Source organism: Equus caballus, chromosome 2 (genome assembly GCF_041296265.1).
Source record: "Equus caballus isolate H_3958 breed thoroughbred chromosome 2, TB-T2T, whole genome shotgun sequence".
In the NCBI taxonomy this organism is placed as follows: domain Eukaryota; kingdom Metazoa; phylum Chordata; class Mammalia; order Perissodactyla; family Equidae; genus Equus; species Equus caballus.
The window spans coordinates 18,448,061-18,474,775 of NC_091685.1; the positions used below are offsets into that span (position 1 = coordinate 18,448,061).

General features: G+C 56.4%; 2 protein-coding genes across 4 annotated transcripts in view; both read right to left on the reverse strand.

Annotated features, from left to right (window-relative positions):
• Nucleotides 1-26,715, reverse strand: part of BMP8A (bone morphogenetic protein 8a) — a 34,437-nt gene that overhangs the window by 4,525 nt on the left and 3,197 nt on the right. The window contains exons 2-7 of one of the 3 annotated variants that reach the window (XR_011436447.1): nt 13,206-13,395; nt 12,638-12,786; nt 4,423-4,617; nt 3,503-3,582; nt 2,834-2,944; nt 2,053-2,179 (exon numbers count right to left, since the gene is read on the reverse strand). Coding sequence is in view for 2 of the 3 variants with exons in the window: in XM_070260410.1 (XP_070116511.1) it covers nt 2,534-2,944; nt 3,503-3,582; nt 4,423-4,617; nt 12,638-12,786; nt 13,206-13,395 (1,025 nt within the window). In the remaining variant the exon portion in view is untranslated. Of the gene's footprint in view, nt 1-2,052; nt 2,180-2,389; nt 2,945-3,502; nt 3,583-4,422; nt 4,618-12,637; nt 12,787-13,205; nt 13,396-26,715 lie in introns of those variants that run through there. The other 2 variants (XM_023632843.2, XM_070260410.1) reach the window with 2 other exon arrangements.
• Nucleotides 8,737-10,579, reverse strand: LOC100054330 (succinyl-CoA:3-ketoacid coenzyme A transferase 2, mitochondrial). Its single transcript, XM_001503478.6, has one exon. The coding sequence runs from the start codon at nt 10,479-10,481 to the stop codon at nt 8,928-8,930; it is 1,554 nt and encodes a 517-aa protein (XP_001503528.4). The 5' UTR covers nt 10,482-10,579; the 3' UTR covers nt 8,737-8,927.

Below are 26,715 nucleotides of genomic sequence, written 5' to 3' on the forward strand. Positions count from 1 at the left end.
GTCAGCACCACAGGGGTGCTGCCATCCTTCGCCTCCACCCTAGACCAGAGCTTTATTAGATGAGACAGAAAGAGAAACGGCCTTTTATTCCGCGTGGCACCAAATAGACTGATTTGCCTTAGACGACATGGGAGACCAAAGCAGAGGTTCTGGTCCTTATTGGGTCGGGTACAAATCGTGCATTGTACGCCTCAGGTTTCTCCTCTGCCAAACGGGCACAACTGTTACTTGTCTCATTTCCAGCACAAAGGTATCTTGGACACGTGCTTTCTGCCAGCCCTACCAGGGCTGGGAGCACAGGAACGTCCCAGACAAGGTCCCATCTCTCAGCCTCAGTGGGGAGGGGAGGGGAACTGGGGAACATTCCAACAGACAACCAGGACCCACGAGAGCGGCACAGCAATCACAGCAGGCACTCAGCGCTCCGGGAGCGTGAGCCGTGACCACCCCTGGCTGAGAAGGACACAGAGGTGAGGCGGGCAGGGCAGGGAGGAGGCCCTCCTGGCGGAGGCAGCGGCCACTGCAAAGGGGGGAGGTGGGAACACACGGTGGTCCTGGCACGGAGCCAGCATGTGCAGGGAGATAAGGGCCCTGGGCCGTGTGCAGGGACATTGGTGAGGCAGGCATGGCAGCTAAAGAGGGGCCCTGCGTCCCAGCCAAGGGCTCGGATTCCTCCTGGGGACAATGGGACGCGACAGGAAGCTTCTCGGCTGAGAAGGAGGTGGTCAGATTTGTGCTGTAGTGAGACTCCCCGGCTGCTGCATGTAGAGCGACGCCGAGGGTGAGCCTGGAGGGACAAGTGTCCTTCTGGCCCCAGCCTCCCCAAGGACCCCTCCCACATCACTGCCCCTGCCTCCCACGGCTCCTCGTCCTTCCCAGGCCTCTCCACGTGGAGGCCCGTCCTCCCTGCCTCTCCTCCCGCTGTCTCCCAGAGCATCATCTGCTCTGAGGACTCAAACGCTTGCCCCGTGCGACATCTCTCACATTCAGACCTTCAGCTGGGCCCTCCTCTGTACCCCGGACTCGTGGACCCAACTACCCACCCAAATTCACCACGTGGGATATTAGGGCCTCAGACACACGGGGTCGGAAGCAGAACTTCTGGTTTCCCCCAATCCCTCCTCCGACCCCACAGCAGCTCTGCCCTCGCCAAGCCGCCCGTCCTCCCCTTGTCCTCAGAAGGGCCCTCAGCCAGCACGTCGCTGAGCCCTCGCTGGAGGCCCTGCACCCCCTGCCGCCTCCACCCACTGCCCAGAGTGGGCCCGCCTCCACCATCCAGCTGCCGCAGCCCACCCCCACCACCCACCAAGACGCCCTGGGCCTCTTGTAGGTGACCGCAGCAGCCTCCTCACCCGGCCCCCAGCCTCCTCTACCCTCCACTCCACAGTCCATCTCCCACAGCAGGCAGAGAGAAACTTCTAGAGTGAGTCAGATCATGACACTGCTTCGCTAAAACCCTGCAACGGCCTCTCGGTTCACTTGGGATTAAATCCCCCCACCTGTCACCTTGTGAGGGACCCCAAGGCCATGTGAACGGCCCCTGCCCACCCCAACGTCACTTCCCTCCACCCTCACCCCCGCTTTGCTCCAGCCAGGCCCCGCCTCCCTGCCGGCCCTGAGCCCACCCAGCTTGCTCCTGTCCGGGGCCTTTGCACTTGCTCCTTCTGCCGGGAACATTCTTGCTCCGTGCAGAGGCTCAGCCCCCCTCCGATGAACAGCCATCTTCCTTCCTCACAGACCCAGCCTCTTGGCTGCCCCTCTGCTCGAGTGTCCGCAGACAGCCTCCCCGAGCGGTCAGCCACTGTCCTGTCTGCGCCCAGCACAGTGGGAGTGCTCACTCTGGTGACCGACAGCTGGGACACGGAGGGTGGGGGCTGGGGCGGAGCGGGGCAGAGCCGGGAGGGGCCACGCAGGAGGAGCCCTGCACAAAGGCAGGGAGGCCGGGGCGCCCGCCATCACACCAGCTCCTCGGCTGAGGTGGCACCCGGGCACCCAGTAGACCCCACTCGTCCTCAGGGGTCCAAGCCGCCGTCGCAATTCAGTTACTCTCACCCTAAGGCGTCGCCTTGACACAATCTCCTCCCAGAGAAACATCACCGTCGGGGCACAGGGGACTGGAGTCCAGGTCAAGGTTCTAGAGAAAAGGCTCAAGCCCAGGATCAGCAAACACGAGCGAACACTGAGCAACGAGCAGCAGCAAGGACACTTCTCAGAGAATGACTGTTGGCATTTAGACCCCCGGACACCGGGCATCAGAGCCACACAGTCTGGGGGACACAGAGCTGAGAAGGACCGTTTACGGACACGGAGGGGAAGGGGGAGCCACAGCCCAGACATGCCTGGGGCACCCCCGACCCCAACACGCCACGTAGAGGGCAGGCAGCGCACACGCACGTCATCACCCCACAGCACGTGTGTCCGAGAGGGGAACACGCCAGGCACGCGGGTGTGTGTGTGTTCTGAGCTCACAGGGCTGCATGGGCAATGCACGTCTGTCACGGATGTGCTGTGCATGTGATAACAGGCACACCTGTCAGTGCGGGCGCCCCTCACACGAAAGCGACAGTCCCGCATGTGCATGTGTGCTGCACGGATGTGCGTGCGCGCACCGGCCAGTGTAAGCGGGGTGCAGGCAGGTCCCAATGTGGGGAGTCTGCGCACAGAGGCCACAGGGACCGGCCTCTGCACGGGGTGGTGACCACATGGTCGCAGGACAGACTCCATGCAGAGGATGCCTCCTGGCTTGAGCGGCGCCAATCCACCTCCCGGCTTCAGAGGCCCCTCTGCTCTGGGGACCCCGCCCAGGCGTCGGGGGGCCGGACGCAGGACTGACCAGGGACTGCAGGATGGCGTGGTTGGTGGCATTCATGCAGGAGTCCAGCGGGAAGGAGCACTCCCCCTCACAGTAATAGGCCGAGTAGCCTTGGGGGGCGATGACCCAGTCCTGGGGGGAGAATGGGAGGAGGTGAGTCCCTCCACGGGCCCTCCGAGCCCCCACGTCCAGCACCTGTCACGGGACACTCAGGGCTGCCCTGCCCCTCCCCCGGCCTCAGGGCCCAGCACCCACCCTCAGCTGCTCGGCAGTCTCCCCAGAGGCCTGGCGTCCCCCTGGGGACCCCAGCAGACAGGGCTCGAGCCTGCTGTGCCCCTCCCCGCACCACCAGCATCCTGCGGGGGCAGCAGAGGCCCTCCAGCGCGGCCCACCGAGCCTGGCTTCCCTGTCGCAGCTCTGACAATCGCGGCTGAGCGTTCAGATAGTCTCCTTTCTCATGGTTTTACAAAAAAAGCACTATTCACTATAAAAGCAATGCATTCTCCCCTTAGAAAACTTAAAAAACAAAGCAAAAAGCAATAGCTAAGAAAATTGAAATGCCGCATAATTCCACCTCCTCCTGGAGAAACACTTAGGCTCTCGGCGGTGGGGGGCGGGGTGGGGGGCGGGGTGGGGGGGTGGGACGCGGGACGGACTGTCAGTTAAGAAAGAGGAGGAGTCAGAAATTACCAGCCAGCCGAGGTCCTGGAAGCTGACATAGAGCTCGTGCCTACGACAAACCTGCCGGCCGTCGGAGCCGTGGACATCATCTGCAGGGGACAGACAGCGCAAGGAGGTCTTTTGGGGGGTTCCTACTCTGTGCAGCTACCACAGGGAGCTCCCAGGACGGGGGACACCCCGATGGGCACATTTGTTGACTAAATGAAGGACGGAAAACTAAACCTTTTGGTCCCGTAAAGCCCATCCTTGCAGCTCTGCTGGTGCCATGGCCCAGCTCAAGAACCTTCAGTGGCTCCTGATGGCTCCAGAGTAACCGTACGCTCAGCCCAGCCTCCCCTGACTTTCAGCCTGTGGGCCTCCTGATGCTCCAATAAACAGCCCAGGGGACCCTCGGCCACCTAGGGGCTCGTCCTCCTTTCCTCTGGAGACACCTCCTGACCTCATTCCACCTCTCCTGCCAACCCGTTCCACAGGGTCTCGTGGCTCCCCCTGAGGCCAGCCCAAGGCTGACTCCCCGTGAGGAAAGGAGGGCATGTGGTCGGGTCAGGCCCGTCCCTGATCCTGAGGGGCTCGAACTCGGGAGGAGACCTTCGCATAAGGAACTGTGCATCCTGCAGGGTGCCCGGGGAGAACCGAGGGCACCCGGGGCCGTGCTGCCCAGAGGAAGGGGCGCCCCATTCTGACGGAGACTTCTGGGAAAGGCCAGTGAGAAGGGACTTCTGGGCGGCAGGAATGGCGAGCGCAGATGCTCAGAGGCCTGAGAGGGCAGTGGCCAGTCCCCAGGCTGCAGGGGCAGAGGAGGACAGTGAGGAGAGGTGGCTGGAGCGTGACCACCAGCTGGAAGCCCACCAAGAGCCTGGAGGGTTCATCACCACCACCTGGCTCGTGGCCCAAAGCCTGCGGGCCTCAGGCCCATCCTGGGCCCTCACCAAAGATCCCCGGGAGCTTGTTCGGGTGCGGCAGCTCGTTGGTTTTCTTCAGGGGCCTCCTCTTCAGGGGCCTCACAGCCCGAGGGGCTCGGACAGGACGGGAGCTCGCCCTGAAAAAAGTGACCATGAAGGGCTGTTTGGAGCGCGGTGCCCGTTGCCCCAGCAGACCGGCCAGGCCAGGATCCACGCTGAGCCCTGAGACAGAGAGAGGAGAGAGGGCGGTCACTCGAGGGTGGTGGCCCTGCACGTGGACACAGCAGGGACCCCTCTGCCGGGGCCTGGGAGGGCCCAGGAGCATGGAGGCTGAGGACTTGAGGGGACGCACTGTGCCTCAGTTTCCTCATCTGAAGTCCAGAGTCCCAAGTCCAGCCCCAGCCCCCTGCAGGCAGGTCTGAAGCAGCTGGGGGCAGGGGCCTCGCGGGCTGCAGGGTCAGTATTAGCCATAATCGTGAACGCTGCCATTTGGGCAGCATGTTACGGGTTCAAAGTTATTTCACACTGACGATCTCACTCATCTTTCCAGTGATCCCGGACCTCATACTTCACTGAGAAACTTCAGAGTCACTCGTGATGGACCAGAGCCACCCTGCCAGGGACTCTCAGAACCAGGGTCCCACCTTGGTCTGAGGCTCTGAGGCCCAAGTTCTACCTCTCACCCCGGACTTGCTGGGATTTCGACGTAGGATTTCTAACCTCAGCTGACTGGGGCTGCTGCCAGGACTGGGCGGGCACCTGCCCGCTGAGCACCGCCCAAGAGCCGGGCACTAACTGTGCCCTGAGGCCCACAAATGGGACACCAGGCTCAGGGGCGGGACATTGGCCCAAAGTCCCAGAGCCAGGTTCACCCCACGTCGGTCTAATTCAAGAGCCAAGTTCTTACCCAGTTAAGTCCTTAACCACCGGGTTTGTGGTTTAAAAAGGGAAGCAGGAGAGAAGAGGATGGGCAGGGACAGATCGGGGCCTCAGCTTAGGGACAGCGAGGCCTATAAAAGCGGCATTTTACTCCACAGCCGCTTAAAGACTGAGGATGCCCTGAAAAACATATAATTAGCCCTCGAAACGGCCACTCGACCAGTCAGCTGTCTTCCTGTAGCTCTGTGTATTTCCACATGACCTCTTGATGTTTTAATTGTAAAGCAATGAAATAATAACTGTAAAGAAGCTTCTGAGAAAAAAATACCACTCCTAAACCCCTCCCCCACTCCAACACATCATTTTCACTTTTCTGGGCTATTTTCATGTCAGTTTAAGTTTTACACAATTGTCCGCACAGCAATGAAGTTTGCTTTCTTTCCATTTTTTTTCACATAAACATTTTCCTGGTTAAAATAAGCCTGAACTATAAACATTTGGAATGTATAAAATTCCTTTGAGAACATATGCCATAATATTTAGAGATTAGCTTATCTTTAGACATTCAGGTTATTTCCTGGCTTCCATTGTAAAGACGAGAATGTGAGGGGACCTCCTCACTCTCTCTTCCGGTGGAATTTTCTTACACTGGACCACAGGAGCATGACGGCCAACTCATGTTTACGTTTCTGAAAACACAGTGCAAGTGTTCCTCTTCCGTGTACATTTCCCCTCAATGCTGCAACACCGATACACACACACGGACACGTCTGTGTACACACACACATGCATGCATTTATATACAGGGTCTACACACGTGCACATACATAAACATCTATACTGTTCCCTCAGCGGGTCTAAGATGATTCTACCTTACACACCACAGGTCAAGGACACTGCCTGCCCCACCCTGTCCTGCTCAAAGGTCAGCCCTGAAACAGCTGTGCTTCAGCCCCGTGTCCATGGGCTATAAACTGAACAACTAATCAATCCAGAGATTGATTTGACCTATGACATCACCTGCCACAAACCAATGCGCTGGGCCCCTTGGAGCCTCACTCAGGAAGGACATACGGAGACAGGAGGTCTTCAGCCGCAGGAGGTGATGCTGGAAGGAGCCGTGAGAGAAGCCATTCAGGAGAGTCTGGGTCACAGCAAGTCGCAGTCGTGAGGAAGCAGCAGGACCACGAGGACGCAGAGACACAGAAAAGCCTGGCGAGCAGAGGGGACGGGCCAGGGTGGCCACGAGGAGGCGGCAATGGGGCAGATGGGAGCGGGGGGCTGAGTGTGGTCCATGTGGCCCTGGAGTGCAGCTCCACAGCCTGGCTGGCACATGGGCATGGCCTTGGGCTCGAGCAGCCCTCCAGGCCTGCGTGTGCCACTGCCTGTCACTAATCCTAGGTCCCCACTTGACAGAAGCAGAAACTAAGGCCCAGAGAGTAGCAACAACGGTTCAAGGTCCCAGAGCAAGCTGCAACAGAGCCAGGATTCTCCTACCCTCCTATCTTCCCCCAGCAAACCGTGCAGAGGCCTGGCTGGGGGTGTGGGGGCAAGGGACTGACACCTGGTCTTCTTTCAGAGGTCCTATCTGGCCGACCTGGGAAAGGACCCCCTGACCCTCCTTCCAGGGCCCAGAGCTCCCCCTTCCCCACCAGCTCTGCTTTTTGCCCAACCCATCCTCGGGCTGGGCTCCCTGCCTCCAGCTGGCTGCAGGGAAGGCCTGGGCTCTCTGGGTGGTGGGCTCCTAGGCTGGCAGGCATGCTGTACCCTTTGCAGCTGAGGGAGTACTTGCGGCCAGGCCTTGAGATGGGGACCACAGGGGTCTCCCTGCTTAGACCCCAATGGAAGATGCTGCTCTTCTGGGCCACGTGGGCCCCATGAGACCTCCAGCCTCGCCCCACTTTGTGTCGGCCTATCAGGGCCCAGGTGTCTTGGCAGCTCACCTGCCCTATCCCGACCCTGGACAGGCGGTCAAGTCCTAATTCACACCCCTCCTCAGCTGTGCCAGGCCAAGACTGCTCCCATCTCTCCTCGAGGCTTCTTCCTGCTCTGGGTGCCGCTTGGCCCTTCCTTGCAGCCCCTGCCCCACCGCAGCCTGCAGTCATGGGCGTGACCCTGAGGCCATGCTGAAGGACAATCAGGACGCAGGTTGAAACCCTTGCAGGGAATCCCAGCTGTGGACAAGGTCTGCTTTGGCCCGAGGTTACTTCCTCATCCCAGGAGAACGGGGAACGCAATCCTTTCCTTTCTTTGTACTCTCTTAACAGCCCTCCAACTTGTCTGCTTCTGGAAACCTCTGCCTGCTCCATGCTGCTGCTGGAAAACTTCTCCTGACACCCAGGGCAGATCAGGCCCCTCCCCAGAAGCCCCAAAGGTGAAGGTGGCCCACTGTCCCCTCGATGACATTCCATCCTACCCCGCATGTGGCCATGGTCCCTGGCCACTCCCCCCACCCCAGGCTGTCCCCTTGGAGCACTGTCTCCCTGTCCAGCTCCCCATTCCAGGATCTGGCCCTTCCTCCGGGCTCAGGCCCCAGGGAGACCTCTCTGAGAGGCCTTCCCTGAGCAGCGAGAACTTCCTGCTCTTCCCAAAGTGCTCCCGTCGGTTGTGTGCATCCCAGAGCTACACTGAGAAAGTGCCAGCTCCTCGTCAGGCTTGGTTTTTAACACTTTACACACACACACACACACACACACACTCATTGTTTTCTCTTTAGTCTTTGCGACTATGGGTTCGGGATGAAACACCTCACAGCCCCTCTTGGGTCACAAGGGAGTATCGACAGGAGGCCAGATTGGGCTCCAGCACAGAGAGGAAGGAGCTAAGTGTCTCTTCTGGACAACACAAGAACACCATGATTCAGGATGAGAAAACCCATCCAGGTTCTAGAACTCCTAGCACAAGCCGCAGCCTTTGGCGACCCCCAGACGGACGTTTACTCACAGAGGACACTTCCCACTGGAAGGGCAGCACCAGCAGGCCCCCCATTCAGTCGCTCCTGTTACCAGTCACTGTCCCTCCGAGACCGTTTTTCTTTCCTTCTAGAGACGTCTATTTAAAAGCTACGGGGAGGAGACATGTTGGGGGAGCAGGATGGGAGGTTACAGGGAAACAAAATGTAGCAACAAAATGAACGGCCCCAGAAGGAAAGTCAGAGGGGCCAAAGGAAAACCCTTTCCTTCCAACAGCATTTCTTCCGATCACAAAGGCACACCTGTCCTTGTGTACTTGCCACGTTACTAGGAAAACGGCGCCTCAGGTGAACCCCGGGGGTCTTACCCTCCCTCGTCGTTCGCTCCCTAAATTTAAGCACTCCTTCACGAGGGAAGGCACCTCAAGGAAACCCTGCCTGTGGCATCATCTCCAGCTGCACAGAATTTAACGCAAAGGCAGCCAGGGAAGGGGGCGTCCAACGTTTAGTCACGTGGCAGAGCTTTCTCAGCCCTCACAGAACAGACTCGATAAACTTCTACATTTTCCTTCTGTTTTTAATTAGAGTCAAATCCTCCTGAGAGAACAAAGTGCGTCTCCAGGGGCAGCAAGTCTGAGATGCCAGGAGAAATCTGGTCAGACCGCTTGTGTGTACACACGTGGTTCCTGACTACCTGTGGACCAACACCCGCGAGCTTCAAACGACGGACCCCCCTCCCGGGTTAGGGTGCCACCTGCTGCATGGGTCTGAGATCGGGGGAGACGGCGAAGGTGCTCCCCGTGCTCTTCCTGATGTCCTCCACCGTCAGGCCTTCCCAGAGCTCGGTCAGCGTCAGCCCTCTCTTCTTGTCCACGTCAAACACGGCCCTCTCCGTGATGATTCGGTCCACGCACCGCTTCCCGGTCAGGGGCATCGTGCATTTCTCCAAGATTTTGGGTTCGTTGGCCTTGGTGGAGTGCTCCATGGTGACCACCACCCTGGTCTTGGCACTGGACACCAAATCCATCGCACCCCCCATGCCCTTCACCCTCTTTCCGGGGATCATCCAGTTGGCCAGGTCGCCGTATTTGGACACCTGCATGGCTCCCAGCATGGTGAGGTGGATGTGTCCCCCTCGGATCATGGCAAACGAGTCATCGCTGGAGAAGAAACAGCCCCCGGGGAAAATGGTGACGGTTTGCTTGCCGGCATTGATGAGGTCTGCATCCACCTGGTCTTTCCGTGGGAACGGACCCAAGCCCAGGATGCCGTTCTCGCTGTGAAGGTGGACGGTTATATTCGGGCTGATGTAGTTGCTGGCCAGAAGAGGGATGCCTATGCCCAGATTGGCATACGTGCCATCCTCAAATTCGAGAGCCGCCCGCTTGATGATCCGTGTTCTTATATCCTCGGCAGCCTTGGCTTTTCCACTTTCCTCCTTCCGGATTGTTAAACGCTCAATTCTTTTCTCATATTTCTCCCCCTGGATGACGCGATCTACATAAATGTTAGGAACATGGATGTCTTCTGGGGCAAACGACCCCACATCCACAATTTCTTCAACTTCGACCACCGAGGTGTTCGCAGCTTTGCACATGGGCACGTTGAAATTCCTGGCGCTTCGCCTGAAGATGACGTTTCCTGCGCGGTCGGCCTTCCACCCTTTGACCAAAGCGAAATCCGCCGTGATGGCGTGCTCCAGGAGGTAGTGGTGCCCGTGGAACTCCCGCACCTCTCTCGGCTGACTCAGGATGGCGATGTGGCCGTCCTGGAAGTACCTGATGGGGGCGCCGCCTTCCTGCACCAGGGTCCCGTAGGCCGTGGGCGTGTAGAAGGCGGGCACTCCGGCCCCGCCGGCGCGGATGCGCTCGGCCAGGGTGCCCTGGGGCGTCAGCTCCAGCTCCAGCTCGCCCGCCAGGTACTGCTGCTCGCACAGCGCGTTCTCTCCCACGTAAGAGCAGATGATGCGGGTGACCTGCTTGGTCCCCAGCAGCAGGCCCAGCCCGAAGTCGTCCACCCGCACGTTGCTGCTGACCACGGTCAAGTCTCTCACGCGGGTCTTGAGCAGCGCCCGGATCAGGTTCTCCGGAATCCCACAGAGCCCGAAGCCCCCGACCATGATCTTCGCCCCGTCGGCGATGTCTCTCACCGCCTCCACGGGATCCGTGTAGAACCGGGCGCGGGCGCGAGCGCTGCTGGCGAAGCCGCACACCCCGCCCTCGGCCAGCGCGCGCCCCGAGCGGCCGGTGGAGACGCGGCGCCCGAGCGCCGCCGCGAGGAGCCGCAGGGCCGCCATCGTCCGCTCCCGGCTCCGGGCCGCGGGGACAGGCCGGCGACCGCGTGCGCCCCGGGCCGCCGCCGCCGCCGCGTCACAGAGCAGGCAGGGCGCCCGCGGGCTGACGCGCCGGCCCGGCTGGCCCCCCCGCACCCCGGCGCGTCCGTCTCCGAGGGCTCCCGAGGCGCCCCGCCTCCCGGCCGCGGAAGGCGAAGACGGGGCTCCCCGGCCGCGGACGGTCCGGCCCCCGGGACCAGGAGCAGGACGGCGGCGCACGGAGGCCCCGCGGCGGCGACACTCAGGGAAGACGCGGCCGCCGGTCTCCTCCCTTCTCCGTGGCTCCCTCCTTCCCCGGGTGACCGGTCCAGCCCCAGGGCTCTAACCCGCTGGTGTGTCAGTGGTCCCCGCCCCTGCGTCTCCCGCACTCACCTGTCCTGGAAATGACATTTCCACGTGGACGTCCACCAGGGCTCTCAATAATGTCACCGCCAGAGACAACCTTGTTTCCTACCTCAAACCTGCACCTCCTCTATTTTTCCCCAACTCAGGCAAAAAAAAATCTATTAAAAAAATCCCGTGGCTCAATCCTGGTCATCCAGGATTCCTCGCTCAGCCTTTCTCCATTTCCCTAACAAGGGCGCACAGCTGTTACCTGCGCCCCGTGTGCCTCTGGGCCCTCTGACTTCGCTCCTGTCCCACAGGCTGCTCTCCCCGCTGACGTCAGGGGGCCTTTGGTTTACACACATGATAAAGTCTTTTTGTTCTGTTTGTTTTATAATAGTTGAGATTTATAGAAAAATGGCAAGATAATACAGAGAGTTCCCATATATGCAGACCCAGCTTCCCCTGGGAAATGTTAACATTTAAATCCCTCTGGCACAGATGCCACAACCAGCAAACCATTACTGGTCTCTTCTTCTCAGTGAAACTCTACGATTTACGAGGATTTCATTTTCCCCAGTGCCCTTTTTCTCTTCCAGGATTCCAGACATTTAGTCATGACAACTCCCTAGGCCTCTCTGGGCTTTCTCAGACCGTCCTTGTTTTCGATGACCCGGACAGTTTTGAGAAGTACTTCCAGGTATCCTGCAGAATATCCTTCAGTTTGGGTTTGTCTGACGTTTTCTCACAGTTAGACTGGGGTTGGGGGATTTTGGGGTGAAGCGCCCTCTTGTCCCAGCGCATCAGGGCTGCGTGGATCTACGTGACTTATTCACGTGACCTGGGTCACCTGGCGCAGGTCGTGCTGCTCAGGTTTCTCCACTGTCAAGGTGCCTCCCCCAGCTGTGGCCGTCAGGGACTTTGGGAAGCAGGTCACCAAGCACCGCCCACACTGAAGGGATGGGAGGGATGCTGCACCTCCTGGCGGGCGGGGGTCTCCGAGGGCTCCTTTATAAAATCCTGACTCAGACCCTGTCGCCCTCCACTGCTGTTAAATAAAATAAGCTGCCCTAGAAACTCCACCCCTGGCTGGGTTTCCCCGAACTCCTCACGCCCCCTGCGCACCTCTCCCAATCTCATGCCGCCTAATCTCTGCCTGGCCCGCTCTGCCCCAGCATGCCGGCCCCCTGCTGTGGCTCAAACACGCCAGTCTTGTGCCTACCATCAGCCCTTCTGTCCCCACTGCCTGGCATGAAGCAGCACCCCCCTCAGGTGCCTGCTAACGAATGACTGACTGTGTGAATCCGCATTCTACACACGTGAGAACTGAGGCTTGGAAAGGTCAGCGACCTGCCAAGGTCACCGAGGTAGAAAGCTGCAGAGCCGGGCTTCAAAGCCAGGCCTCTCTGCCCAGAGCCTGAGGGTGGAAGCACCCGTGCTCTGCCCAGTACGGAGCCCCCGGAGGAGCTCCTGCAGGCCGCTCCGGAGAGGAGTAGAAAGAATCACTCATTTCCTGGGGAGGGAAACATGGACTCGCTCCCTCACCAGCTCCAGGGTTGGCTCTGCCCAAGGAGAGGAGGAAACGCCCGCTGGCAGGGGCCTCCTGCTGTCCCGCACTGTGGGAACCTCACCTCGTTACCCCACGGAGCCCCGCGGTGGGGAGGGCATTGTCACCCTGCGGCCCGCGGAGAAAGGGGCGGCCTCCAGGGCCAGAGGAGGCGGCTCCAGCTGCGTCTGCCGCCAGCGGCCTTGGAGGAGCCCTCAGGAGAAGGTTCGCTGCCCGACCTGAGTCTTACCATCCTCCGTTTCCACATAGAGCCGGAGTCCCAGGTCCTTGTTACGGTTCAACAACCAGCGGTCGCTGGCTGCTGTCACGTCCAACACCAGCCAGCCCTCGTCCCCAGCTCGGAGCGTCTGAAGATCCAAAAAGAACAAGTCAGACTCCCTGTGGACACGAAAGAACAATTAACCGAGGGCCAGCACAGCCGTCTCTGTGTTTCCAGTGCCCGCCTGGGGACCACTAGTGGGGCATCTACTGCCTGGCTCTGGGCTGGGCGCCTGACGTGTCTTATCTCACTGTATCTACTCTTCAAACGTGTTACTGCGCCCGTGTACAGATGGGGAAACGGAGGCTCGGGAGCTCAGTGACCCGTCCAAGGTCCCACAGGCAGGGCGGAGATTTGAAGCCAGGACTGATGCTGGGCCCTTCTCCAGGGGGCAGGGGGCCTCGGGCCAAGCATCTTCCCGTCTCTGAGGGTGTGCTCCCCAGGAAGCTCCCCTTCTGTGCTCTGGTTAATGTACCCCCAGGGCTGGGCCGACATGCGGACAGAGGCCTGACTGGGAGGCAGGGCATGGGGCTGGCACCTGTTGGCCCGCTCCCTGACCACCTCGAACATGCTGACATGGAGGGTCCTGTTGAGCGGGTGGGTGCTGGGCAGCTTGTAAATCCGGAACTCAGCAGCTGTGACCGCCTCCCCCGCTGGGATCTGGGTCAGGTCAAAGCGGAACTCCTTCCAGTGGGGCTCCTGGTGGCCCAGGGTGCGGTCGAGCTCCACTGCAAGACAAAGCCGGGCTGGCAGTCACACGTGGCTCTGTGCTCAGGCTCCAGGGTGGGCAGAGCTGGGTGGGAGCCAGGGGCCTGGGCGGGGCTGGCTCCTGGGCTCTGCCTCCCGGGTGCTGAGCGGGCTCCATGAGCCGTATGGTGAGGGCCCCAGCACAGAGCCTGGCACATGGTGGCTGCCAACAAGGGGTCCATTTCTGGCCCCCAAACCCAGCCTGTCCTGCAAAGTCTCCTGCTGGCTCTGGGACCCACAGATGGGGCAGAGGTCAGGTCCCTCCTCTGGGGAGATGGACATCAGACCCGAGGCAGAAAAGGACCACGGTGGTGGGCAGGGACATAACTGAGCACATTTCAGGGGGACCGGGTCTCCCCGAGTCTGCTGATGTGCATCAGTGGGAGGTGGGGGAGGAGGGTGCTTGCCGCTAATGCTGGAGCTGGGGCTTGAGGGGTGACAGTGAATTTGCCACGACGTCAAGGGAGAAGGACCCTGCGGAGGAGGGCACAGCATGAACAAAGGCCCAGAGCTGAGGAGCGGATGGCACCGGCAGGGACACGGACAGCCATGAAACACAGCAAAGGGCAAAAGGAGGCAGGTCCCTTTGTAGAACAAGGTGAAGGAGGAAGGAGGGAGGCATGGAAAGGAACGAGAAGCAGAGAGGAAGGAGTGACAGCTCCTGGAGAGGCCTCGTCAAGCACTGGGGAAGTTGGAGGGTCCCATGACATGATGGGATCTGAGCAGCCTTTCTGGAGGAGGTGACATGTGAACTGGCCTTGAAGGATCGCATATGGAGAAGGTGGTAGGGAGGGCATTCTAGGCAGAGGGCACCTCATACACACAGGTGCGGGGGTGTTGGGGCCACCCACAGATCAGCGGTGTGGGGCACAGGGCGTGAGTCTGGCTGTGGCCTGACTGTGGAGGGCTGGAAATCCAGCCTAGGGGTGTGGGCCTCGCCTCTGGCCTGTGGGGCCAGGGTTCCGGGCAGCAGGGAAGCGGCATGGTTTGAGGGTGGAGTGGAAGATATGCGTGGAGGCGGGGGTGAAGCACAGGCTGGAGGGGCCCGAGGCGGCCCAGTGGGGGGTCTGAGTCCGGGCAAGAGACCGCGGGTGGGACCAAGTCCCGCATTTCCCCAACTGCCCGGAAATGCCCAGGACAGTATATTTAGGGCCGTCTCACTTTAGCCTCCTGTCGCTTTCAAACACTAAAAATCTGTGTTTCCGCAAAGCAGGGGCGGGAGCCGCCCAGCGCCTCCCCCAAAACCCAACACTGAGATTTTAATGACATGTCTGTGAGTCTTTTTAAAAATTCTCTCTCTGGCTACTGGGCTCAGTGACCACAAGTCACCAGGCTGGTGGCGGAGGCGGATGTGGGGAGCACTTCCTGTCCTCGCGGTGGGGACCTGGTCCAGGGATGGATGGGCAAACAGCTGCACTGGGTGGGGCCGGTGGACACACACGTTTGGGCAGGAGACGGGCTTTTCATCCCCAGACCGTGGAGGAGAATGGAACCTCCATCATCTGACAGGATGCCAGACATGCAGCCCATGCCCACCCTCTAGCCAGGCTGCTCCAGAGGCAGGTGACACAGGCGGGGTCCAGGTTCTCCCACAGACAGAGGATGGAGGGCAGGGTTCTGGACCTCTGCCAAGTGATGCTTGCCATGAATATCCACACACAAGTCCCCTCCTCCTACAGACACACTCACACACACACAGCTTTGGTGACAATTCCTGTGGATTCAGGGACCGCACAGACTCTGTCACGTGGCTGTGTAAGAATCCCTCATCTGCAGGATGACACAGGCCCAGGCTGCTGGCTGTCACAGCGTGTGGTACAGACAGTGAGGAGGGTTGCTCAGTCACACCCTGTGCCTGACCCCTTCAAAGCATCATTAAGGGGATCTGTCCCCAAGGCACAGTGGGGACGGACAGCTGGGACCTGGGGGCCCACTGGGAGTTCTGTCTGCAGGCCTGATGCTGATTTCTGTTGGATCCAGTGACCGAGGGAACAACCCACGAGCCCGCCAGCTCCGTGCGCGCACCAAGCTCTGTGGCCTCCCTTCCTTGCTGACTGGGGGGCCCAGGTGCGCTGGGTCAAGAGAGCCTGGTTCATCCAAACTCAGCCCAGGTCCAAACTTCCGTCCTGTGTGTTTGTGAAATCGACAAACCAGCCCGTAGTTCCAGCTCGGGAAACTGCCCGCCCTGCTGTTCCAGGCACGCGCTGGAAGGTGGTACATTTAGGAAAATAAGACTTTTTGTCAGAAATTGCTATGACCTCCTGGGATGCAGCATTAAACTAGACATTACTGTAACTGGCCCGGGGGCAGTGCCCCTTTCTTTGCTGGAATCACGTGGATGTACAGCTTTCAGGGTTGCTCCTTCGGATTAGGAAAGATACGTCTCAAACGCCGGTGTTGAGGAAGAGCATTTGTTAGGACCTGGATTTTCCCCGTGGCAGTTCCTGGGTGGGCTGCTCCTGCTTTGGCTACTAAACCAGCATCGAGAAGTGCAGCTGCTCTGGCTAGGAGCTGGGGCTTCTGGTCCCAGCCCCGACCCCATCAGCGACCAGGTCCTTTCCCTGTGTCGCCTCAGTCTCCTCACCTATGAAGTGGGGCTATTAGGATCCTGTCCACAGAGGGCTCTGAAACAAATCTGCAAAGGGCAGGGATTATGAGACAGGAGCGATGGCCACTCCTTAGGAGCTGGGGCGGGGCGCTGACCCCTAATTTCCTAAATTCATCGACGTATGAAAGTGATCACATTCTGCCAGCACCATCCGGAATTTCATGTATGAAACTCAAGAGTCATGGGGTCAAGAAAGGAGATATTCAATTTTCTTTTTCTGTGTAAAAGTATGGAATGAAAGATTATATAACATAAAAAGACAGCAATTCGGCTGAAAGGCATTTGGACAGCTTCAAGATGCCTCCTTTTCACCTGCCTGACCTTTGTCACCACACTTGATCCTTTGGGCCTCAGAATTCACATCTGCAAAATGACCGTTTGATGCAGGGTCAGATGGAAGTGTAGACAGCCGTGTTCCTATGGTAGCTGGTCTTGGTTACGGTCCAGCAAACGCTTCTAACATATTATTCAGCAACGTTTCCTTTTCGGCACACCTTCATGCCCAGCCTCCACCTTCCCCTATAACCAAGGTCTGGAATCTCCCAAAGATGCCCAGGCCCGGAGAGGCAGCCCCTCAGCAACACCACTGGGGCCGTTGCCCGAGTTCTGGCTCAGGTCCAAAGCAAAAACTGACCTTTCTTCATAAAAGTGCTGAGGATTCCAAACATCAGAGCCCAAAGGACAGAGATCACCACATACAGTCTCCTCCCACTTTTACATACACGTGGGGACGGAACCTGGGGGTCCTCGCTCCCATCTGGGCTCCTTTCACTACAGTGGGCCTTTATCACCTGATAGAACGCTGAAAAACACGCCACCAAAACCAAGTTGGAACTGGCCTCTCGCTGCTTCCCACCCCACTGCTATTGTTTGATGGTCCACAGAGGGAATTTATGGGAAAAGCCAAAGTCCGTACAACGTGATTTCTTGGGTTTTCCCAGTAAAATTTTGCTGCGGGTTGTGGGGTTAGGAAGTTCATTCCCAGATCCCCTGGCAGACTCACACAGGCTGGAGGATGGGGGCAGCGGACACTCCCTGCCTGGCCTACGTTCTGGATCCCGGCCATCTGAGATACGTCCTGCCAGGAACCCTCACTCCGTGGTGGCCCTGTGGGGGAACACGGATGTTTGGAGCAAGGTTTCTGGGTAGTCAATTATCTCCCCCACCTGCAAAATCTGGGGCAGGGATTCCTAAGCTAGTGGTGGTGGTGGGGTCCCCATAATTTCACCCTTGGGCACGTGGGAGAAGACTCCTGACTGTGTTGCCTTCTCGTGCTCTGCAGGGTTTCTAAGAACACTTACTTTTTCCATTCATGTCTCCAGGTCACATCCAGGGATATTAACTAATTCGCTTATTCAACACCTTTGAAAGCAGTGCTTGCTGTCTGCAAGTCACTCTAGGCACTGGGGAAGCTGCAGGCAGCGGGACAGACAGCCCTGCCCCACAGAGCTCCCAGTGCAGTGGGGACGGTGGGGAGCAAACGAGATCCCTGCACGCGATGAGCTCTGCGAAGGACCTGGGAGAGGGGTGGGGTTTGGGACAATGCCGGGGGGCGGGCGGGGGTCAGTGTGCATTTTAAACTTTATTTGGAAATAACTAGATTATTTAGATTTAGAGAAAAGTTGTTGCAAGAATAGTACAGAGACTTCCCATATACTCTTTACCCAGCTTTCCCTAATGACAATATCTTACATAACCAAACCATGGTATAATTATCAACCCCAGAAAATTGATATGGCTACAATACTATTAACTAAACTACAGACTTTTCTTGAATTTCACCAGTTTTTCCACGAATATCCTTTTTCTGTTTCAGGATTTCAGTCTAGGATCCCACGTCACATTTAGCTGTGAGGTGTCCTTGGTCTCCTCTGATCTGTGTTAACAGCTAAGTCTTTGCTTGTCTTTCACGATCTTGACACTTTTGAAGAGCACTGGTCACTTATTTTGCAGCATGTCCCTCAATTTGGGTTTATCTGATGTTTTCTCCTGATAAAATGAAGTCATGGCTTTTGGCAAAGAATACACAGAAGTGATGTCCCCTTCTCCGGGCATCAAATCAGACAACAGGATGTCAACTATGTTATTACTAGTGATGTTAACTGACTCTTTGGTTAAGGTGCTGTCTGCCAGGCATCTTCAGTGTAATGTCAGAATTCTTCTTTTGGAAATAATAAAATCTTAGAGGAGATACTTGGAGATTTAAGCATATATCCTGTTTCTCCTCAAACTTTTGCCCACTAATTTTAGCATCCATTTGTGGATCTTGCCTGTAGCAATTACTACTACAATATCTGCAATAGTGATTTTCTATTTCCTTCTTTCCCTACATTTATTCATTGGATTTTTTTTTTTTTTTTTTGGTGAGGAAGATTGGCCCTGAACTAACATCTGTTGCCAATCTTCCTCTTTTTGCTTGAGGAAGATTGTTGCTGAGCTAACATCTGTGCCAATCTTCCTCTGTTTTGTATGTGGGATGCTGCCACAGCATGGCCTGATAAGTGGTGTGTAGTCTGCATCCAGGATCCAAACTTGTGAAGCCTGGGCTGCCAAAGGGAAGTGTACAAACTTAACCACTGCACCACTGGGCTGGCCCCCCGGAATTTTTTTTTTAATTGCTGATTTATTTATTTATTTGTGAGGAAGACTGGCCCTGAGCTAACATCTATTGCCAGTCCTCCTCTTTTTGCTTGAGAAAGACAGTCCCTGAGCTAACATCTGTGCCAATCCTACTCCAATCCGCATATGGGACACGACCACAGCATGACCCAACAAGCAGTGTGCAGGTCTGTACCCAGGACCCAAACCTGTGAACCCTGGGCCGCTGAAGCAGAGTGTGCGAACCCAACTACGATGCCACTAAGCCGGCCCATCCCTGGAATTTTTTTGAAAGGAAGACTTGTCCCTTCTCCCATAATTATTCAATGGTTTACTTATATCATTATGGATTCATGGATATTTATTTTGTTCCATGGGTTATAATCCAATACTACTATTATTCATTTTGTTGCTTAAGTTGTTCCAGCTTTGGCCATCGGGAGCCTTTTCAGGTTGGCCCCTGTCCCTTCAACATGCCCCCTTCCCCATCCTTTTCTGAGTACTTCCTACTGTCCAGCACACAAGCCCATCTTATAATTCCCCATCCCCACCCCTGAAATCACTCATTTCTCCAAGGCCCTCTGGCGCATTTTATTTACCATTTATAGAATAGGATTTAAAAACCGAGATCTGGGCCCAGGATGTGCTCTAAACTAATGAAGTGTCATTGCTTTTAGGCCCTCTCAGGGGACAGAGCTAGGAAACATACGTGTGTACACTCACCTACGCATAAACACACATTCGTCTTTATTTTATCTATTTTTTCTGGATATATCTACTTTAGAAATCTGAGTTATACAGACACCTCCGATTCCAGTCCTGTGTGGAGTTACTTTAGATGTGGTTCTTGGGAAAAAGCTCTCGCGTAAGACCCTCTAAGATCAGACCTGACACCCTCGTGCATTGCCAGCAGGATAACCTCTATGGAGGGGATCCAGCAAAATATAGCAACATTAAACATGCATTGATGCAGAAATCTCACTTCTAAGAAACTGTCCTAGAGACACACTCACAAAAATATGAAAAGCTGCATGTACAGGTTATATGTTATCGTACAGTTTTGTAATTCATTACAGAAAAAGTCTGCAAACAATGCAAATGTCCATCAGCAGGAGAAGGGAAAACTGAAGTGTGCTACAGCCTCATGGTGGGGTGCTAAGCAGCCAGATCAGATGAAGAGATCGTCTATATTCTGCAATAAAGTGATCTCCAGGAGATATTCTTATTTTAAAAAGAAACAAAGTGAACAGTACAGATAACAGACCTTTCATCTAAGAAAAAGTCAAAGCCCAAATATTATAAAACTGCATATACATCATACGTAGATCCACAAGTCTAGATGTAATTGTATTTCTTAAATGGAGAGGGAAACTACAAATGAATAAATTCATCAAAAAATAGCTACCTTTTGGGGGAGGAAGAGAAGAGAGAGTGTAGGAGAAGCCAGCCTTCTCTGCATGCTCCTTGTTTTGTGAATTTTGTAAAGAGTTCACATAAGTATGAAACAAAATTAATTCAAAATACAAAAATAAAGAGCAATATCTAGGATTAAAATGCAAAATAAAGTAAACGAATGACGCATCAAGTTGGTGGCTTAACCACACAGTGAAGATTATTTCAAGTCACTTTAAAACAGAGTAATTTGACTTACATCCCCAGTATAGCTTAGGGATAGCTTAAGGGCAAAACAAACTAAAAATAAAGCTTAATTTTTCAGTAATCATATTATGATGATGATCTTATTCTGTAACTATTATATATATATGGTACATTGTGTATAAAATATATATTTGTAATTGTAGAATAAAGCAATTATGATGTTAATGTTGTTAGGAGCAAGTTATTCAGCATAAAAGAAAATATAAAATCTAAGAATTTAAGTAAAACCTTATGATCCTAAAATTGAATTGGAAACACCAATTTGAACGCATGACTTTCTTTTCTCTTAGGAAATACACATTCGCTAGCTTTGTCCACCAAAAAGGCCTGGAAGGGACGGCTGGCAGGGGAAATGAGGAGCCCCCGTGCCAAGAGTGCAGTCTCACAGGACCATCCACACAGGGCAGCAGGGCTCGTGGAGAAACGCTGATGCTGACCGGGGCAGGAAAAGCATAAGCAGAGCCTGGAACATCTTGCAGCAGACGGCATGGAAGCTCTCAGAAACTCCTGGGAGAGATTAAAAATACTCAGAAGCCAACTTGAAGGGGCTTTGCCATGGCCAAGGAAGGGCCAATTTTAGGACCAAAGGGGATAACAATGGCAACAGACTGAAACACATCACATATGTCAATATCCATCAGTCCACCGTCATCCTCATCATGAAACACTGGTCACCTTTGCACAGGATTTCTCAGCCTTGGCACTAACAAAGATAAGTCTTTGTTACGGGGAGCTGTCCTGTGTATTCTAGAATCTTTAGCAGCATCCCCAGCCTCTGCTTACTAGACGCCAGTGGCATCGCCTTCTTCTCCCAGTTGTGACAACCAAAAGTGTCAGGTGTCTCCTGGGAGGTTGAGAACCACTGCCTTTGGAGAATGCTAGGATTCAGTTCATTATCCTAAAACCTGGTAAATGAGGGGAAAAAAGTCAAGTCTGGAGGAGGAGAAAGAACCAGTCACGTGAAGACGTGGAGGAAGAACCTTTCAGGCAGAGGAAAGAGCAAACGCCAATCCTGTGTGTTCCAGAGACATCCAGGAGCCCGAGGGGCTGGAATCTAGTGGTCTAGGGCCGAGGTGCGAGATGAGGCTGGAGGGACAGGCAAGGCCAGGTCGTGTGGAAGAAATGCTGTTTCTCAGCCTTCAAGAACTCAGCACGGTGACTCAAAGAAGCTCTGTGACCTAGGAAGAATTTTATAAACTTCAGCTGTTGCTGAAGGACTGACAGTCCATGAATGACCCTGTGATGTGGGTCGAAAGCTACGTATAGTTTCCTGCAGCCAACAGAGACTCCTGACAGCCAGCTCCATCAAGACATCCAGGCTGGTGGGGCACGAGCCCAGCACTGGGGACAAACAGTGCCACCACTGGTTCCATGAGCGCCTTATTTTGTACAAAGTTTCACTTTGTCAAAGAATTTACATTCTTAACCTTACTGTGGTTCCAGGAAAATGAACAATCTCAACACCCTCCGCCTTCTCCTCCAGCCCCTGATAAAACCTCCTCGGGATCCCACGTTTTCAGGAAGGGCCTGCTGTGGGCAGGAGCTGGCCTCCCCCGCCACGGCCGCAGTCCACATTCTGCCTTTCCACGTCTCAGACCCTGCACCCGCCACTCACAGGCCAGGTCTCCAGATGCCACACCCTGTGTCCACCAGAGTGACACCAGCAAAGGCTTCGGCTATTTTTGTGCCCTGGACAAAATTTAGAGTCACCCGGATGACCTAAATCGGTCTTGTTTCAGACCAAAACGTAAGACTTCAAAAGACACCCTCTTCCTCTAGCCCACAATGGCTAAGAAAACAGAATCTTCTGACCTGTCCGTCCGTCCTTCCTGCCCTCAAACCCGTCCACAGCCCCACAGGGCTCCGCTCTGCGTCCTAGGCCCCCTGAGCCGGGCCAGCCCATCCGACGGCCTCCTGGGCCTCCTGGCTGCCCACGCCCTCCCCGGAGTCCCTCTCGCCTGGGTTTGACCCCATCCCGCCACGTCTACAGGCTACTTTCCTCCGGGTCCAGCTGTAAAGCCCCCTCATCCTCTTCTGCCCCAACACAGATCAGCCCGCCAGGCTCGCCGTTCCCCATCCCAGGGGTCCCCATCCCTGGCTCGTCTGCCCCTCTGGACGGCCAGCAATTTGAGGGCAGGGACCGAACAACGGGGGGTGGAAATGGGGGGCGCTCAGCAGTCGGCTCATCCAGCCCCTTGTGTTCTGAGGCCCGGAGGGGATGTCTCCCTCTGTCCTTCCCGAGGGCTCCTGGTCCCCAGGACAGCAGCTCAGTGTCCAGCATCCTCAGCCCCTTGGGAGTGGCTCCCAAGTCACAGCACGCCTCCAGCAGAAGCCACCCATGTTCTCACTCTGCTGTGGGACGTGCCTCCTTTCACGGCCCGGCCCCCGAGGGGAGAGCAGGCTCCCCGGGGCCCCAGGGGCAGACGGGCAGCAACAAGGCCGAGGGCCCCACTTCCGACCTAAAGCAAGACCCGGGCCCCCGGCCTCTGCAGGCGCACGGGGTCGCAGAGCCAATCGCTATCAAACCTGCACCCTGAAGGCCTCCTCCCACCCAGAAATCTCAGCGCTGCCGAGAGGAGGCCAGGCCTCACGTCGGAGGCATTTTTAGTCAGTTCTCATTACTGACTTTTCTCAAGAGCTGTTTCCATAAACGGCTCTGCACTCATAATTACCGGTGCAGGCCTCAGACGTGCCTGACCCCAAATGAGAAGGGAACAGCCACACGCTCCACCACATCAAGCCCGCCGAGGCCAGAAATAGATCCAAGGAGATGTGAGCAAGAGGGATGCGATTCCCCCAGTTCAAACCAGGGAAAGAACCGACTGTGGGAGTTTTCCAGGAAGATGTGGTCACGGTGACACATCCCCTCTCTCCCCTGGGGAATGGGATCCTGTGAGGAGGTGGGCTGGGTGTTCCTCCCCACCCTGTGCCTCCTGCCTGGAGGAGCCCCACCAGCGGGCAGGAGGTGGGCCCATTCTTTGGTCAGAGCTGGAAAGGCCTCCAGGGCAACCTCATAAGTGGGGAAACTGAGGCCCAGAAGGAGCAGAGACTTGCCAGGGGTCACGTGTCAGGTTGGGGTCCTTCGTGTGGGCTTTCAGACATGGAGCCCATATACAATGAGTGGCCCTAGAGTTCCCCCAGGTGGCAATATTGGTAGGGGGGTCACCTGCTAACAAGGCTCTCCCATCAACAGGTGCCCCGGGAGTGCCTGCTGAAGCCACCTTCCTCCAGGCAGGGCCCTGCGGGGACTCAGGGTCCCAGGCGAGGGCCCAGGGAGATGCTGCACCCATTGTCGGCTTCCGTAAAGACAGGGAGGGCTGGCCCGGCTTCTGCCCCACCTGACCGGGCCCAGACTCTTTCACCCAGCTCTCAGCACTCCCTGCCTCCTGCTGCATTCCTCCGTCCTACGACTTTGCCAGTCTACCCTGAGCATCTGCCATGCTGGGGCTGGGGTGCACGGTGGGTGGCAGTGCCATGAGGGTCAGATTTGGTGCCATTCTCAGGCTGTTCATAGTCTCCTGGGGAGCAGGAGAAAGGAGCCAGGCACGCCCCTGAATCTACAGGCGGAAAGCAACCAGCATCCTAAGAGAAACACACATGACGAAGGCGAGGGCTCTGATCATGGAGGGAGCTTCTCTTTGGGAGGAGTGGGGGTGGGAGGACTCAGATTTATAGAAACCCATCCCACCCCCTTTTAAGAGCAGAAATGGAGGTGAGTATATTCTACGCAGAGGGTACACCATGAGCAAAGGCACAGAAGGAGGACATAACACATCAGCTCCCGTTTATTGAGCCCCTGCTGTGTGGCCGGCACCCCGCTGGCCTCACTGCACATCTCGCTTAGTCCTGTACAAGCTGGGAGGGAGGCCTTGCTCACTTTGTCTTAAAAGTGAGGAAATGAGGCTCAGAGACTTCAAAAGGAACCTGTGTAATGCCTCCCAGCTCCCAAGCCGCACAGTCAGGATTAAAATCCAGGGTTAACGTATTAACAGACGGCTGTGCAGAGCAGCTTTATTCCCAACCCCGAACCGGAAACAACCCAAATGTCCACTAATAAGAATGGATAAATGTGGTGGAGTCACGCAACGCAATACAACTCATTTATAAGAAAAGAACTACCGAAACAACAACATGGACGAATCTGAAAAAAGTTAGACACAGAGTATGAACTGTACGACTCCATTTACAGGAAGTTTGAAGAACAGGCCACCTGAATGTACGTGATAGAAATAAGAGACTGGCTGCTGAGGGGACGGGCTGGTTGGAGTAGAGCACCCAGGGCGCTCATGCCATGTGTTCCTGAGGGGTCTGAATTTTGTATAATGAGCATGCATTATTTCTGTAAACCCCAAAACAATAAAGACACTTACAAACAGGATTCTCAGTTTACAACATTCAACACAGTCCAGTTCAGCAGCACTTACTGCACCTAACGATGGGCCCCAGGCTGGGTGGAGGCAGCTTCTGTATAGCAGAAGAGCAGAGGATGTGCAGGCAGGGAGATGACCTGCTGTGTGGCGTTGGGAAAATCACCTAACTTCTCTGAGCCTCACTCTCCTCTTTTTACAACAAAGATGTGACCGTAACTGTGACATGCAAATGAAGGAACATACGCGGAGGTTCTTGGCTTCTGATCGTCACTGGGTACTGTCTCACACAATCCCTGAACAGCCCCATAGCGTGGGCGCCGTGAGCATCTCCATTTTACAGAGGAGGAAACTGAGGCTCCAAGATGGACTGGAAAGTTCAGGTCACACTGAGAGCACATGGTGGAGCAAAGATGCAAACCCTGCCCGTCGGAGTCCAGGTCAGAAGTCCCCACCCCAGTCCTGCCTGCCCTCTGGTGTCCAGATGGGGGTGTCACTGTCCAGACCACCTGACACTCATCTTCGTGGCTTATGTATCCGTCACTTGTCTCTCCCACTAGAAGGTCAGCCCCATGCGGGCAGGGACTTTGTTTCACTCACTGTCATATCCCAGGAACGAGAACTGTGCCCGGCACCGAGCAGGTACCTCATGATCCTTGAGTGACTCGGTGAAAAAAGGGAAGAATTCCCTAGTAAAGATCCAAAGAAAGTGGCCCGGGGCTCGTGGAGGTAAAGCATCACCCCTTCAAGGTCACGGAGTCGAGCAGGCCCCGGGCAAGTCCCTCGTTCCCACTCAGCCCTGCCTCTCCCAAACCCAACACCCCTGTCCCCGGCTGCCGGAGACCACGGGAATAGCTCAGTCTGGTGCAGGGAAGGGTCGGGACAAAAGTGAAGGTGGCTCCATCTGTTCCTGGCTAGCCTTCTGCCCACAGTGCTGCCTGTGCCTCAGTTTCTCAGTCTGGAACGCGGGCACCTGCTGCTGGGCTGACACGAGGTGACAGGATTCAGGAGGAACACGTGGAGCTGGTCCTTCATGTCCTCCTCCCTCAGGGGCCGGGGCCGGCCTGAGGCGCCCCAGGTGCACCAGTCACACGTACACTCGGGTCGAGGGGACCAGGCGGGGTTGTGAGGAGGCACCTCCCACACAGAGCCACAGGGCCAGGGCTGGAGGCCGCTTGTCCTCTGACACCATCACCGTAGGCTGGACGAGAATCAGAGGCCCTGAGCAGGGAAGGAACACGACTTGGGACATACAGGAATCAGTGGTGGGCCCAGGCGGTACAAGAACCTGCGTGTGGCCTCCCAGCTCAGGACTCTCCTCTCCCTGAGCACAGGCGACACCAGGAACAGGCTCCGTCTGCTACTCGTGGGTCTCGGTCCCCATTCCAGCGTCCTGGCCAAGGGGAACCAAGAGTCCACAAGGCTGAGATTGACAGACAGGCCAGGCAGGGCCACCGGCGGCCCTGGCCACAGCCGTGACCTCCCAGCACAGGCACTGCCAGTCAGGAGCCGGGCAACTAAAGCATCTGCTCGGACACAGACGTCTGACCACGGGCGGGAGGCCTGCGAGAGGCCCATGGCCTCTGGGTCCTACTGGCTGCCACTGACGGTCGGCAGCCCGGCAGGCACCAGCTCTGGCTTCCCAGGAGCCAGATGTGGCTGCCAGGAGAGCTGGAGCTGGAGGCAACGGGTGTGGGAGCCTGGGCCTGGGCGCTGGTGCCACAGCGACTCTGCTATTAGACTCCATGGCGGCTCAGGGGCCGCCGACCCACAGAGGCCTGGGGCCCGGGCCTCCAAACCAGGTCAGAATCCTGGCAGGTGTCTAACCCCCACATCAGCCCAGGTAATTACCAGTTAAAACCAGTGTAACCGACAGAGCTCTGCGAGGGCAATGAGGCCATCAGAATGAAGCAGGCCCTCTGACAGCCGGCTGGGCCGCCCGCAGCCCGGGCTTCCACGAGCAGAGATCTGCTCGTGACTCTCACAGCGTCACAGGCCTCAGCTCTTAATGAAACGCGCAGAGATGGCGCGGGAAGAAGCTGGGGTTTGGCATCCACAGCCTGGATGAT

What these genes read in the sequence shown, in the direction of transcription:
- LOC100054330 (XM_001503478.6), bottom strand. Translation starts at nt 10,481, where the DNA reads ATGGCGGCCCTGCGGCTCCTCGCGGCGGCGCTCGGGCGCCGCGTCTCC.